Raw genomic sequence first — 17486 nt, 5'->3', positions numbered from 1 at the left:
ACTTCCTCCATGGAAAGATCTTTCCACTTAACTCTCGACCCCCCCCCCACTACCAGAAAAAAAACCCTGAAAACTTCTGTATACTTCCCATTAACCAATACTATATGTAAACATGGGTAAAGTTCATAAATTTCAGCCCTCCCCCTGGAGGCTTTGGGGGATTAAGTCATCCTAAAAGACATAATTATTATATTTTCGACCATGCTATCTCAATGGCTATCTCAATGCTATCAAAATGGCTATCTCAAAATTTTGATCGGGTGACTTTGGAAAAAAATGAGCGTGGGAGGGGGCCTAGTTGCCCTCCATTTTTCTTGGTCACTTAAAAAGGGCACTAGAACTTTTAATTCCGTTCGAATGAGCCGTCCCACGATATTCTAGGACCACTGGATCGATACGATCACCCCTGAAAAAAAACAAAAAAAACAAAAAAAAACAAAAAAAAAAACAAATAAACACGCATACGTGATGTTTCTTCTGGCAAAAAAAAAAACAACAAAATTCCAAATTTTTGCAGATTGGTGCTTGACACCACAACAGTAAGGTTATCTGATACGCTGAATCTGATGGTGTGATTTTCATTAAGGTTCTATAACTGTTAGGGGGTGTTACCCCCTTTTTCCGAAAATCAGGCAAATTTTCTCAGGTGCGTAACTTTTGATTGGTAAAACTAAACTTGATGAAACTTATATATTTGAAATCATATATTTGAAAAGAGCATTAAAATCTGATTTTTTTATGCATTTATTGGTATGAAAATTCCGTTTTTTAGAGTTTTGGTTACTATTGAGCCGGGTCCCTCCTTACTTGCAGTTCGTTACCACGACCTGTTTGAAAAGATGAAAGACTAAAATAACGCGGATATTTCCCCTGTATGGAAACTAGGCGTCCTCAGCACGAGAGAAAAAAAGATAAAAAACTAAACGAAACTAAAAACAAATAAAACCACCATCAATATTAATAAAATACAATTCGGCTTAAGAAATTTTATATTACTACTATATTATATTTTATAAATATTGTAAGCTTATGAATATTCAAAGGGATACCAAAGGATAACGGTATAATGACTCATCCCCGTCAGTGTTAATCTAAATTATTCATTTTGATTTCTTTCTTCCAGTTTTTCGACATTTTTTTTCTAGTTTTGTTTTTGTTTTGTATTTTGGCTACAATTAGTTAATTTGCATTTTGTCTTATTCCCATTTCTCTCCTGCTACATTTTATTTTCAATGTGGGATGGGTGGTTTCTGTGGCTTCGAGAGAGGATTGATGGTGCTCTTAACATAAACCTGATCGAAACAGACAAAAAAGAAGGGAAATTTAATAACAGGATAGAATCCGCCCCTTGAATTTATCCCTATAAACCATCTGGCGATGAGTCAAATGAGTTTGGTTTACCAAGAAACAACCGGAGAAGTCTATCACGGGCTCTTCACTGCTGAGCGTCGGGTTGTTATTTTTTTTCTTGCTGATTGAATACTTAAAGTAAAATTAATTGTTTTACATTCTCCAAAACTAATTTTTATAATCTTTTCAGGTTGAAATGATATTTACTCCTACTGATGGCTCAGCACCTGTGAAGTATGAACTCTTCAACTTCACTAAGGGTGGCGGTGTTGCACTTGGAATGTACAATACTGACGAATCAATTGCCGCATTTGCACATTCCAGCTTCCAAGTTGCACTCCAAAAGAACTGGCCACTGTATATGTCTACTAAAAACACCATTTTGAAGCGATACGATGGGCGCTTTAAGGATATCTTCCAAGATATTTATGAAAAGTAAGTAAATATTGACATGGTATGTTTAAAAGGATAGGACGTGAGGCTGTATTTGACACGACTAATTTTCTTAAATGGATTGCACTCTGTTGGTTTTATAATTCGTTTGACTAGTCGAAATGCAATACTTCATTTTAAATTTAATAAGTATATTAGATTCATAATTATATTTGTTAAATATTCATATTTAATTATATTATATTTTATTAACATTGTTATATCAATTATTAGATTTTTGATAGTTTATATCTATATGTTATTATATGTATTTCTATATTATCAATTTTATTTTATATAGTTTTAATTGAATTTAAAATGAGCATTTTTTATGGATCTATCTTTTTTAAATAAATTAATGTTTTTCCGATGAGAATTGGCAAAAAATCGGAAACGAACGTAACTCATCAAATACCCTAAAAATAGTCGAGTTGTTTAAGAAAAAGCAATTAGAGTAATTTTGATATTTTGGGAGAGCCTGGGTTTGCTGGCAGTTGAGGTTTCAGGGGAAGGGAGAGGGGGCACTTGCACCAGGTGCAGAAATTTTAGGGGCGCAATATTTCAAATAAATGATCTAATGGTTATAATCATTTTGTAATTTTTGAGATTTTATTGTTATTAAAAAAAAGTAGAGGCCGCAGTTATTAAATGAAAATAATTAATAAATTATTAATTAATTGATAAAATAAAATAAACTAAAATAATTAATAATAATTAAATTATTTAAATAACAAATTAATAAATAATGAAACAATAAATTATTAATCATTAATCATGTAATAAATTATAATAATAAATGATTATAAATTATAATCATTTCGGAATTTTTGAAATTTTAGAAGCATATAGAACGCATAGAATTAGTCAATCATTTGGGAAGAGATAATTAATGATTTTGCACAGGCTAAAATAAGAAAAGTTAGATTTAAATAAATGGAAAATGTTGTTAATGAATGAAAAAAATTGTTAATAAATGCCAATTTTTGGGAATAGTCCGCCATGTTTTCAGGAGCACGGTTGTCCACCTGAGACTCTTAAGTGGGCAAGCCAATTAAGCCCCCCCCCGGCTTGTTCAAAAATCTAACGCCTTTTGTGTACAAGTCTAGTCGACATTGTGCGTCATGAGTCAAACCACAAATCTTGATCATCCCTTAGTTCTATGGCTATCTACCTTAGTTCTACCCTAAGATGGATGAATGGATGGATGGATGACAGACAAAATCTGACAACAAGTGAAAATGACATCATTTCTTACACAATCCTGAAAAAGGCTTATGCCAGCTTTGCCGCCACTCACTCAGACTACCTGTCTTGGCTTTGTCTCCAATTCGCCAATGGCTTAATGGCAACTTGATTTTAATTCAGTCCTGAAAGTGTTTGGGAGACAGGGGGGGGGGGGACGCTAATCAAGATTTTGCCCGGGGCACAAGAGAGACCAGGACCGCCACTGCCTGTTAGGAAGTGAATGTATCTTGTAAAACGAAGATGGTGCTTGACTTGTTTTCTTTTCACTATCAGTGTGAATTCTTTTGTTAAGTCGATTGTTTGAAATGAGAGACACTATCAAAACGGGATAAGTATTTCACTTTTTCTTTTTATTTGCCAGCTCTCTCCAACCTTTTTGAGCAAACGTGAACAGGTTTGCTCAGGTTTTTCAGGTTTTTGAAAAAATATAAGAGACAAGTTGGTTCAATATTCAATGATGTTTCCAAACATTCAGGCTTTTACCGCGATCGTTGCGTCCAAACCTCCCCTCCTCCTAATGGAACCAGATATAGCCCAAAGCCATGTATAAAACTTTGCTGATTCTGTTATATCATGAGAATAATAGGATTTCTCCTTTTTGTGTGGGAGATATAACGGGCCACCATTTAAAAAAAAGTCTGAAATGGTAAGAAAGCCCATCGTAAAAAGGGCGCCTGTGGTGGGAAACGCCTTTTATTACGCGAAAGGCAATTTTTTTGTGGAGTGTTTTTTTGTAGTATATGGTGGTTTGCAGTGTGTCCGGTTCGGCTAATATTTAATTAAAACAATATGTTGGTCTGGGTTTGTATAGGTTGAAGTTTGTTTTGGTTAAAGTTTGAGTGCTGCCTGGTTGAAGTTTGCGAGGGTTGGGTTTTAGTGGCATGAATTTATTGTAAATTGTTTTTTCCCCATTTCACAGGGGACTCAAATTTGGATCTCATTTTTCTTCCTTCCGACTTGACATTTGATATTTGTGGCACTGATCATCTTTACCTGAAGACTCTGTCAGAACGTCAAAGATCGGGTTCTCTTCAATCTCTTATACTTTTAATATCTAGACTCATGATGCCAGGTATTTGAAAGTATCTGCTATGCCGCTATCTTTTTACCAAATGAGCACTGAATTACCTGATGTCAATGTTACCGATTATCGAATGTCATGCAATGGCATGGCAGTATATATCTGTGTGGGACCTTCTAATAGTAAAGTGAATGACAACCGTGAAAAATAATTAATTGTCACTGAATTAAATAATTATTCAAATATTAATAAAGATTAATATTGAAACAAATAATTAATATTAAAAATAAATAACTAATAATAGGCTAATTAATAAAAAAAAAATAATTAATAACAATAAGAATAAATAATAAATTTAATAAATAATAATAAATAATAAAAACAAATAATTAATAATAATTAACCAATTACATAATGGTAGACAACGGTTCTAGGAGTTTACCCCATCCCTCCGAAAATACCCCCCCGCCGGAAAATTGCAACCAATTGTGTTTTTTTAATTTAATTTCTGATCATTTTCGAATAATACCGGGAAATCCGGCTCTCTCTCCATGAAAAATTCCGCCACTCACTCAAGTTTACTATGTGTAAAACTTGAGAACAAATCCGTTTCTTCGTTAGTTTCTTCGTCACTTTAGAAACAAATTTGGGCTATATATTTGCACATTAGGGGGGGGGGGGTAGAGTATAACGGGTCTGTACGCAAAATGTATTAGGTACCATTATTCTGCATATTATGAAGAAAGAATTGTAAGAATTGTTTTATGACTTCAAACTGTCCAAATACTTTACCTCCCTCCCCCTCCCTTTATGTTCATATAGCCAAAATAATATGTTTCCCATTTATTCTGTCACTTGTCTTTGTCTTGTCTCGTGCTAAGCTGAAAGAAAATAACGAAGAAACCGCTTTGTTCTCGAATTTTACACAGCGTAAACTTGAGTGTGGGGCGGGTAATACACGAGTACCAAAATTCCTTCCCTCCATGGAAAATAAAAAGACAAAACTCAAATAAAATTCTCCAATTTGGAAAGCCTTATTTTTTACGGGTGGGTATTTTCCACGGGGCGGGGGGAATTTTCGGCGGAGGTGTTTTCCTCGGGGGTATTTTCTGTGGGGGGGGGGGGGTATTTTCTGGGGGAGGGGTAAACGCCGGCCACCAGTAGACAGCATAGCCAGTCAATTTTACTTGTTAAATTAAATAGTTGCTGTTCTTCTTCCTTATTTGTAAAATCGAACGAACAAAAAAAAATATAAATGGTTTTTAATTTAGGGAGAAAAAAAGATGCAAATGCCATTTTTTCTGGTTGGCACCTTTAATTAGTTCAATTACCTGATGAATTACCTCTTTTCAGTTCACGGAACCACTCATTCTACTTTGAACTATTTTTTTTTACTCATTTTTAGGAACTACAAGGCCGAGTTCGAGAAGAATAAGATTTGGTATGAGCATAGGCTAATTGACGATATGGTTGCTCAAGCTCTCAAATCCGATGGAGGTTTCGTTTGGGCCTGCAAAAATTATGACGGTGACGTCCAATCCGATATTGTTGCTCAAGGGTATGGATCTCTTGGTTTGATGACGTCAGTATTAGTTTGTCCTGATGGAAAAACTGTGGAATCTGAAGCTGCTCATGGAACAGTTACTAGGCATTATAGGTAAGCTTAAGGAATTTTTGATCCTTTAATAAAGAATGTGGTTGAACCAAGGCCATATCCAGGGGGATGGGGGTTTTGATTCCCCTCCCCCTACATGTTTGTTCGACTCGTAAAAACGTAATAAAAATGCATAAGTGTTTTTTTATTCGTTTTTCAGTTTTTTTTTGTACCCCCCCCCCCCTCGAACAAAAATTCCGGGTACAGCCTTGCGTTTAACCTTTTTTGCAGGTGTGTTTTTAATTGATTTAAGGACCTTCAATACGAAAATGTCCTTTTGCGAGTCTCAGCGTCGGCAGATAGTCTCAAAGACAGAGGGTCCATTGGCAAATTTTATCAGAAATACAGGAAGCTTCCAAAGCAATTTTGGTATAAATTGATAGGTCTTAGATGTGTCAACAGTTCGAAAATCTAACGAGAGGCTAGTTTAAAACAAAGGAAACTTATACTCTGTTACTGGCTGTACAGCAAAATGCCGTCTAATATACGTAATCAATACCGTCTAATCAATGGACTCTTGTCGATGCATAAAATTCAATCAAGGTAGTTAGCAAAACAGGAAACTTCAAAAGCAGTCAAATTATTTAATTAGATTTCTTTTGAGCTGATTTTTAATGTTTTCCTTACAGGTATACTAGAATATTTTTAGGGACTGCACTTTCCTTAACTTTAAAAAGAAAATTCAGCTCCGTTCAATCAAAAAAGTAAAATACGCTTTCTAATAATATAAGTTCCATTAAATCTGAATATTTCTATCTCTGGTATTAAACTGGAGAAGTTAAAGCAAATGTACGGCAGAAGTTAAAGCAACTGGAGAAGTTAAAGCAAATTTAATAAGAAGCAATATTTGCGCTTTCTAATAATGTAAGCTTCATTAAATCTGAATATTTCTATCTCTGGTACCTGGAGAAGTTAAAGCAAATGTACGGCAGAAGTTAAAGCAACTGGAGAAGTTGCAGCAAATTTAACAAAAAGCAAAATTTGCGCTTTCTAATAATTTAAGTTTCATTAAATCGAAATGTTTCTATCTATGGTACAAACCTGGAGAAGTTTAAGTAAATGTACGGCAGAAGTTAAAGGAACTGGAGGAGTTAAAGCAAATTTAATAAAAAGCAAAATTTGTGCTTTATAATAATGCAAGTTTCATTAAATCTGAATATTTCTATCTCTGGTACAAAACTGGAGAAGTTAAAAGGTTTTTCTAAGATTTCCAGCAAGTAGGTGCCGGCTTAAACTTTTCTGTCGTTTATTATATCTTATCCGAGCTATACAAGCTATAGCAAGACCGCCCAATCAGTTCTGAATAGGTTGGCCATACAAACTAAAAAAAAACTAAAAAAAACGAGATAGGGTGATCCGTTAAGCTATTGAACAACCTTGAAGTCTTTTGAGAAATTCATTTGATAATTTGGTATTTTTATTTGATAAATATTGCATCTTGTCCCCTTCGGTAGCAAAATTGTTGCAACCAATTAAATAAGCTGATAAAAAAAGTAAAAGTTTAAAAATACTAAAGTTAATACATTACGTTCTTGATTTAAACACTAATACAGTTATCAGATAACTTATATCACATTGGTCATATATTTTATTGGTTTACTCTCGGGTAGCACAGTGGATTAATGCTCTGCTTGACAACATGGGGTCCACGAATCGATCCCTGTTGCCTTAAGGCTGGGTGACAGACTTTTTAATTGTCTGTTTAAAAGAAGTACAGCTATTAAAACACCGATTTGACGCCCTGTGCGCCAGTAATGGCTCTCGAAAATCATTATCGTTTATCTTATATTATTATAGGATATATTGATTAATTTCCTTTTATTAAAGAATACTCATCTCCGACATACTTTTTATGTAAAACCCTTATTTTTGGCTGCCTATTTAGTTAAATTTAAAAGTGACGATAAACTAACAATTTAAAGTTAAAGTAGTAATATGGTTAAAATTTGTAAATGTCCAATTAAAAGTTAAAATTCTTCTGCATCTAGGGTTGATTTCTTTAAAATAATTATATAAAAAAAACAAGTTTTTTTAAAACTGAAAGTAAGGAGCAACATTAAAACTTAAAATGAACAGAAATTATTCCGTATATGAAAGAGGCTGTCCCCTCCTCAGGGCCTCGCTCTTTACGCTAAAGGTTTTTTATTGTTAAAAAAAAAATAGAGCTGGGAGAAAGTCAAACTTTAGCGTAAAGAGCGAGGTGTTGAGGAGGGGACAGCCCCTTTCATCTACAAAATAATTTCTGTTCGTTTTAAGTATTAATGTTGCTCCTTACTTTCAGTTAAAAAAACTTGCTTTTTTTATTTAATAATTGAACGTTTTAAAATTAATCCTGGTTTTGATTTTGGCTCACCGTACATGAATAATTAAAACAAAATTGACATACTAATTTTACTTTTATTTGGTTAAATGGCTTTCTCGAAACTTTTTTAATTTTATTTACGAATGTTTTTATTAGTACTAAATACACCTAACTTAAGAATTAACTTATGTAACGAACTTCTATATTCATATATTTTAATACGTGTATTAGGGGGTTCGCCCCCAAGTCAATACCTTGCTCTTTAAGCTAAAGTTCGAATTTTGTTCCAACTCTTTAAAAATGACCCCTTAATCACAAAGGCCGTTAATTAGAATAAATATCTGTTATGAAAGTACTAAACAATCTTTGGCTTAAGAGCGAGGTATTGACTAGGGGTGAACCAAATCATATACGTAATATTTTCTGTTCGTTTGAAGTTGTGATATTGCTCCTTACTTTCAGTTGAAAAGCTTGTTTTATTTTATTTAATTTCTGCTTTTTTGAAATAATGCGGGGAAATCTGGCGCCTCCTTCATAGCAATGTCCCTCCTCCATGAAAACTTCCTTCATAGACAGATCCTCCCACATAACCCCCGACCCACCCTCCACTACCAAAAAATATCCCCCGGAAAACGTCTGTATACTTCCCAATAACCAATACTATATGTTAACATTATGCAAATTTTATAAATTTCAGCCTCTCCCCGGGGACTTCGGAGGATTAAGTCGTCCTAAAAGACATAGTTATCATATTTTCGACCATGGTGAACAAAATGGCTATATCAAAATTTTGATCGGGTGACTTTGGTAAAAAAATGAGCGGGGGAAGGGGGCTAGTTGCCCTCCAATTTTTGGTCACTTAAAAGGACACTAGAACTTTTAATTTCCATTTCAGTGAGCCCTCCCACGACATTCTAGGACCACTGGGTCTATACAATCACCCCTGCTGAAAAAAACAAACAAATAAATACGCATCCCAGATCTTTCTTCTGGCAAAAAAGGTAAAATTCCACATTTTTGCAGATAGGAGCTTGAAACCTCTACAGTATGGTTCTCTGATACGCTGAATCTGATGGTGTGATTGTCATTAAGGTTCTATAACTTTTAGGTGGTGTTTCCTCTTTTTTCGAAATTTAGGCAAATTTTCTCAGGCGCGTAACTTTCCATAGGTTAGACTAAACTTGATGAAACTTATATATTTAAAATCAGCATTAAAATCTGATTCTTTTGATGTATCTATTGGTATCAAAATCGAATACATTTGATCGAATACATTTGTTTCAATTTAAATCTAAATTATTTTCTTCATCTAGAATGCATCAGAAAGGTCAACAAACCTCTACGAATCCAATAGCCTCAATTTATGCATGGACTAGAGGGCTATCGCATAGAGCTAAGCTTGATGGCACTCCAGAATTAGCTAGGTAAGTATCTTGTGTGTGCTCTATTAAATCTACTCTGATAATTTGGCCAACGTTTTTGATGAAGCTACTAAAATTGCATTTGGATTAATCTGTTTGCCTTCAATTTTTCCAAAGTCGTCCATTTTCCATTCTCAAGCAATTTTATCGCTTTTTTTGACATTTTTTAAATTTTGGTGACATTTGTCATTTTTCAATAATGAAACGAATGTGAAGAATAAAAAACGAGGATACATCTAGCCAGAAAAAAGGAAAGAAAAAAAAAGATAGAAGAAGAAAAAAATAGAAAAAAAGGAGATAGATATGCAGCATTTCGGTCGAGACCTCCACTAGCCAACTTGAGTACAAACAAAACTAAATAGAGTAAAAATTCAAGAATTACAGTGCCATCTACATATTAAATGGTGTTAAGTTTTCTCTTAACACAAGATGAGAAATAAGTGTAGATAGCGTTTCATAATAGGAAAATGGCGAGAATCTTGAGTTGAAAACGCTGCATTTAGCAAACTTTCCAAAATTAAAGAAACGATTTTGCGACAAATTTATAAATTTGCTAGAAAAAGTGGAAAAAACACTTAAATAACGCAAGAAAAGGCTTACCTACAGACAAGATGTGTTAACTGTAATTATTCTGCATATTCTGAAGTAAGAATTGTTTTCTTAACATATTTCCTTCTCAAGAGCTCCCCAACTAGGCCTATACCATTTCATTTCTTATATGAATCGTCTAGTCTGTAGATCTTTTGTTATTCCACCAGTCTATTCTTTTAGGCGGCTAGGAATAAAAGTTAGTGAAAACACTAAAATTAATTTTTTTGACTTCCTTTTTTGGTTTTTGTTTCCTTTTTTTTTGGTTTCCTCCGTTTTTCACTGTAAAGCCAAAATTTAATTTAGCTATTTCCAAAATGTCAGTGTCTTTGCCGCGGTTTTTCAACGCAGTTTTAGCCAGAAATGTTTTAGTTCTAGTTAGTAGAAATTTTGTAGAAATGTTGGCTTCAGGCCTTGTTAATGTGGTTTATAGTAGTGGTCGGCACCGTTTATGTTTTTGGCCAAAACAGAAACGGTAAAAAACGGCAATGAAAAAACGGAACAGAAACGCAAACGGTGAAAAAAAAAAACGGAAATCCGTTTCTGTTTTTCCGTTTTTTTTACCGAAAAACACAAACGACCTGTTTTTAATTAAAAAACGGCCGTTTTAACAGATATTTCTGGTTTTTTTTCAGTTTCTTTAGATTTACGAGAGTAAAGTGAATATTTATTAATATAGATGAATAAAAAAGACCAAATATACAAAAAGACCAAATATATGAAAAGACCACATAAATTAAAATTTATCACTTAAAAACATTCGGAGTTCAAGGGACTTGGCAGTCATTCGTGAGGACTGCTTTCGCGTATAGTACCCAGCAATACTAAATGCACTCTCACTGGGAACTGAAGTTGCAGGGACTGATAGATGAATACATGTAATTTCACTTAACTCCAGGTAAGTGTAAAAGTAATCAGACCAAAATTCTAGCGGATCAGAATTATTTTGTCCTGATCTTCGTTTCTCGCTCAAAAACACAGAAACTCTCTCCTCATATGCCCTGATAATATTTGCTGCCACGCGGTCAATGCTCTTACTGTTGGCAATTTTGCCTCGTAGAGTTCATCCGTAACCCAGTCGTGTCAAGAAACTTAGAAAACAAGCTGTCTTCTTGATCAAGAGTCTCTGGTGACCCCTTTCGGTTAGTCCCCGCCTTAGTAGGAGCGACGTCAATAGGGAAATTTGTGGAGTTCAATTGGATTGGATCGAGTTCTTCTGTGCTTCTCTGCTCGGAGATGAATTGCTGGAGAAACGAGGAGATGGACTGACGAGCCGACTCTCTGTCTGCACTTGGCATTTTTTCATAAATTGCAGGGTCCAAAAAGCCAGCTTTTGTGAAGAGCATCATATCGAACTTAGGACTGACTGAAAAATATCTCCTGAGCTGAACAACTAGAGGTCCCTTCAGCCCATTGATTGACTCAGCCATAATACTAGTATCTGGAGTCTGAAAAAACAACAGTAATCCCTTAATCATCAGCACGACTTTGCTTGCCAAAACATAATTGTATCCACTAGCTATCACTGTTGCCTGTTTGAACGGGCGAAGAACCTCAATGAATGCTTCCATGATGGACCACTCATTGCTGTGAAGTTCGAGCTCTCTAATCTTAGCGTCACGTAGGTTTTGGTTGAAGAAGTCGCACAGTGGCTCTTTTCGGGGACAATACATTTCTATCATGGTAAGTGTGCTGTTCCATCGAACATTCATGTCTTTTGGGATGGATGGACTAAGATTATATGTCTTGCAGATAGCTTCAAAAGGATCGTGGGATTTGGAAGATACTATCAGGATTCCAACCAGCTTTCGTATTTTTACCAGTGCTGGTCCCAGCATCAATACTTCACTAGAGACACCTCTTTGTCTAGGTATTGAGCTCTCACTATCGCTGTCAAGGTCTGGATCATTTGATTCTGAGCTACTATCATCATCATTACTGCAGTCGGTATACCCAGTTTCTTCAATGTCATCATCTCCTACAATCAGGTCAGGAAAGTCATCTTGTTCAACAGTATCAACGTTGTCATCAGATTCTGAACTGGATCCTGAATCATTTAGGTGGGGAACGCTCACTAAATCTGCCTGGTTTCTGCATCCCCTCAGCTTAAGGGCATTAGTCACCACATTATGCAGGTTGTGTGCAAAGCATGAGCTTCGCATAATGTCACCGTCTCTGAGAGCCTTTACTATATTAGCTCCTGAATCAGTAATTATAAAGTAGACCTTCCGTAGAATTCTGAACTTCTGGAGGCTACTACGGATTTCACGAAGAATGTTGGCGCTAGTGTGAGCAACTTTTAGTCTCTTATACTCAAGGATTCTTTGCACCAAAGTGAGCTTGGCATCAGTGCTTTTCATCACATAATGAGCTGTAATACCTAGAAAGCCAGACCCCGTTCTTGAAGACCAGCAGTCTAGGGTCAAATTCACTTTCCGGACTTTCTGGAGTTCAGCTTTGAGCTGATTGACCTTCCTTTTCTTTGCTGTAACTAGATGTCTTGCAACAGTACGAGCTGAGGGGCCAGTAAGACCTGTAAGTTTAGAGATTAGAGCCTTTACTCCTGGTTTTTCAAATATTGAAATAGGAAGCTTGTCAATGCAAACCGTTTTGCTACACAACTTGTTCAGCTTCAGCTGCTGTATTGACTTCAAAAAATTTTTATATCCGTTTTCTTTCCAGTGCCTTCAAATCGAGTTGGGTTAGTTTCACATGATGTGCTCGGCATGCTGAGCTGACACAAGGCTGTAGAATGTGACTTCTTTGGAACAGTACTTGGTTTAGGTTGTTCAGCAATTTTGTGTTTAGCCATAAGGTGCTTTTTGAACGATGTTGCAGACCCCTTTGTTGACTTCACATCTTTTTTGCAGTAATTGCAGGTAATTACAGCTGCTCCCTTATTTCTGGTACCATGTTGCTCCCAGAACTTGACTTTCTTTGATGGAGGACCCTCTCCAAGTCCTGAGTCAGAACTTGATGAAATATTTCATGTCACATTTGATGCCATTTATGACAGCATGTGTATTGGTACCTGCAAAGCTTACCATTACTAAGTGCATGGAGCAGTGCAGGTCTAGTTACTCCTCTGATTGTAAATAAGAGCATGAAAGAAGAACAATTCAAGGAAAAAAGACACTTCTCTGTAGGACAGAGCATACTTTTATTCCATAAGCAAGTATCTTTTTTCCGTATTTGTGAATACTCCTCATATGGTATATTAAGTAAAATAAAAGAATAATATCAGTAATACCAGAAAATGGTAAAGCGTAGGCCCAGGACTGTCTTATGTAGCTAAAAGATTGTATACTGCAGATAATACATTGAATAATTATACTATTAGCTGCTCCAAATATTTACTAAAGTATATGACATTTGATGGAGAAAGAATATCGAGGCTATTCACAATTCCTTCCTGGGTGCTGCAAGTGAACATGTCTAAAATCAACATGTCAGGGAAGGTGCCCAATGGATATTCTTAAAAAAAATTACATTCTATAGAATGTAAAAATAATATCCAACTACACTTAGTATCAAGATTAATATCATGTTAGACAGATAATAGCATTTTTAAGACTCTTACTCCTTTACCTACCTAGCTGAATATTTGACTGCCTATGCAATATCCTATACAGAATATATACCTAGTTGGATAATAACATAGCTTAGTGTTTCAGATATATATATCCAAATAGGCAGATAAGAAGATTGTCTAAACAGTTTTGGGTTAATATCCAACTAGCCAGATAAATTGTTTCTCTTAGGCACAGCAAGAATAGCCTATCTACATAGTTGGATAGTAATTTAGCTTAGTGTTTCTGATATATATCCAACTAGGCAGATAAGAAGATTCTCTAAGCATTTTGGGGTTAATATCCAACTAGTTGGATAATTCATTTCTCTTAGGCCCAGCATGAACATCTAACTAGGTGGATAATACCAAGTCTTAACACTCCTGATGTATATCCACCTAGGAGGATAAATACATTCCATTATACAGTTGGGATAATATCCAACTAGCCAGATAAATTGTTTCTCTTAGGCACAACAAGAATATCTACCTAGTTGGATAATAATGTAGCTTAGTTTTTCTGATATAAATCCAACTAGGCAGATAAGAAGATTCTCTAAGCAGTTTTGGGTTAATATCCAACTAGCCAGATAAATTGTTTCTCTTAGGCACAGCAAGAATAGCCTATCTACATAGTTGGATAGTAATGTAGCTTAGTGTTTCTGATATATATCCAACTAGGCAGATAAGAAGATTCTCTAAGCATTTTGGGGTTAATATCCAACTAGTTGGATAATTCATTTCTCTTAGGCCCACCATGAACATCTAACTAGGTGGATAATACCAAGTCTTAACACTCCTGATGTATATCCAACTAGGAGGATAAATACATTCCATTATACAGTTGGGATAATATCCAACTAGCCAGATAAATTGCTTCTCTTAGGCACAACAAGAATATCTACCTAGTTGGATAATAATGTAGCTTAGTTTTTCTGATATAAATCCAACTAGGCAGATAAAAAGATTCTCTAAGCAGTTTAGGGTTAATATCCAACTAGCCAGATAAATTGTTTCTCTTAGGCAGATAGAATATCTACCTAGTTGGATAATAATGTTGCTAACCAAGACTAATCAAAGGGTGTAAATCCAAGTAGTCTGCTTTAGATTAATTTTTGCTATGGCGAATGTTTTCTTCAATAACAAATCCTTTCCTCGGAAGACGTAAATACAGCGGTTTTCGATAGATGGCAAGTATCGCTTATCCAATAAAATTCGCTAGACTGCACTATGGTGCTATTCGCAATCAAAACACGGAAAATGAAGAAAAACGGGTTTAAAAAAAACAGAAACGGCAAAAACGGCGAGAAAAAAAACGAAACAGAAACGGGAACGGTACTAAAAAAACGGCTACCTTTTTTCTGTTTTTTCGTTTTCCCAAAAAAACAGAACAGAAAACGGTAGAAAAAAAAACAGAAACAGAAACAGAAACGGCGCCGACTGTAACATATATATATATATATATATATATATATATATATATATATATATATATATATATATATATATATATATATATATATATATATATATATATATATATATATATATATATATATATATATATATATATATATATATATATATATATATATATATATATATATATATATATATATATATATATATATAAAAAATATATATATATATATATATATATATATATATATATATATATATATATATATATATATATATATATATATATATATATATATATATATATATATATATATATATATATATATATATATATATATATATATATATATATATATATATATATATATATATATATATATATATATATATATATATATATATATATATATATATATATATATATATATATATATATATATATATATATATATATATATATATATATATATATATATATATATATATATATATATATATATATATATATATATATATATATATATATATATATATATATATATATATATATATATATATATATATATATATATATATATATATATATCGTCCTCGTCTGGGATGGGAGGACGTCATAAAGAAAGATTTAAAGGAAATGTGAACTTCATGGGAGGGTGTAAAAAGGAAGGCTTCGAATAGATTGGGATGGAGGAGGAGTTTGCGTAGCTGTGTTCGTCTTAGGCGGCTTGGTGCTGCTGTGAGTTGTTGGTAGTAGTAGTAGTATAAATATATTTGTATATACATATATATTTGTATATATATATATATATTTGTATATATATATATATATTTGTATATATATATATATATATATACAAACTATATATATATATATATATATATGTACACTGAACGTACACTGAATATATAGTGTACGTTCAGTGTACATATATATGTACACTGAACGTGTACATATATATGTACACGTACACGCACGTGTACATATATATGTACACGTGCGTTCAGTACACTGAACGCACTGAAATTGCGTTCAGTGTACTACAAGTATGCAAAGTTTTTGTTGCGTTTACCACCATGGACAAGCAATCGATATGTTTCGCATCGGTACGGCATCATGAATCCTGAAGAAGCTATCCTAGCGCAGATTACTCGATATAATTTGACACTTAAGTCCCATCCCTGGGCTATGATTCTCCAGCAGTAGTTGGCATAAGCTGTTGGTTGTTGTTTTTGGTTTTTTTGTTTTTTGTGTTTTGGTTTTATGGATTTTGTAGTTTTTTTTGTTTCAGAAGAATTAGTGTTTTTGCGTTTTTTTTCTTGTCTTTTGTTGTGCTCCATCTGTTTTTAATTGATGGGTAATAAATGCATTTATTTATTTATTTTATTTATTTATATATATATATATATATATATATATATATATATATATATATATATATATATATATATATATATATATATATATATATATATATATATATATATATATATATATATATATATATTAAGTGCCGTAGTAATGTTCGACGCCAATACAATGTGGCGCAAAACCCAGCACAAACCTACAAAGATGCCATAAGCTACGCAACTGTTTAATCACAAATCGTTAGGAGTCTTGAACATTATATTTATTTCCTGTGGACCCTCCATTTTCCGAGGAAAGAGTAGCAAACAAAGGTATTTCATTTGGAGGTTGCTACTTACAACGCGAATCTATATATACAACCTTGCCGCATGCCAAGTGCCTGGGCCCGTTCTCGAAATCGTGTTCTTTTTTTTGTTCATAAAACTGGAATATTGAAATTTATGGCTCCGAAAACGATCTAAAAAGGTAACAACTTTAAGGAAGATTTTTTTTTTCGGTGGTTGTATCGAACCAGGATGGTTGTATCGATTTACCATATGGTAAATCCATATGGTAATCCTGAATGTATGGCTGTTTTTGGTGGATGCCTTGTGTATAATATGTTTCAATTTTTTAGGTTTAGTGAACTTTTAGAGAAGGCTTGTGTCGATGTTGTCGACTCTGGAAAAATGACAAAGGACCTCGCTGGATGTATTCATGGTTTACCTAATGTCAAAGAAGGCATGTATCTCAACACAATGGATTTTTTGGCTGCCATTGCTGAAGATCTTGAGAAGAAAATGAAGAACTAAGTAATAAAAGAGAGCCATCTGTTTATTATATTGAATGATAGAGTCTGGTATCTCTTTTCGGTGATTTTGCCCTTGAAAAAAAAAAACAAGAATTTAGAATAACGTAATTTTAGATACTTAGATTGGCCGATTTTTGCAAAATCTGTCCTGTACTACCTTTGAATGTTTTACTTTGAAATGCTGCCAATAAATCCTGGTACCAAAAATTCAGTTGAAGTTATAGTTTGACCTTGAACTTAATAACTGGATATACGAAGTGATTTTTTATTTCTTTCTTTTTGGCTCTTTTTTTTTCAAAAATTGCAATAAATATTTTGACGTTTGTT

The 17486-nt window shown here is 33.8% G+C and overlaps 1 protein-coding gene across 1 annotated transcript in view; it reads left to right on the top strand.

The window, feature by feature from the left end:
• Positions 1-17486, top strand: part of LOC148943378 (isocitrate dehydrogenase [NADP], mitochondrial-like) — a 48935-nt gene extending 31449 nt beyond the window's left edge. Inside the window, exons 5-8 of the mRNA XM_089101570.1 lie at positions 1541-1785; positions 5454-5705; positions 9318-9428; positions 16986-17486. Coding sequence (XP_088957696.1) covers positions 1541-1785; positions 5454-5705; positions 9318-9428; positions 16986-17160 — 783 coding nt within the window. The 3' untranslated portion in view covers positions 17161-17486. The remainder of the gene's footprint in view (positions 1-1540; positions 1786-5453; positions 5706-9317; positions 9429-16985) is intronic.

This window comes from Artemia sp. Qi Xiang Cuo, chromosome 15 (assembly GCF_049724085.1).
Source record: "Artemia sp. Qi Xiang Cuo chromosome 15, ASM4972408v1, whole genome shotgun sequence".
NCBI classification, from domain to species: Eukaryota; Metazoa; Arthropoda; class Branchiopoda; order Anostraca; family Artemiidae; genus Artemia; species Artemia sp. Qi Xiang Cuo.
The sequence above is the reverse complement of the archived record's forward strand: the minus strand, read 5'-3'. Positions and strand labels throughout refer to the sequence as shown.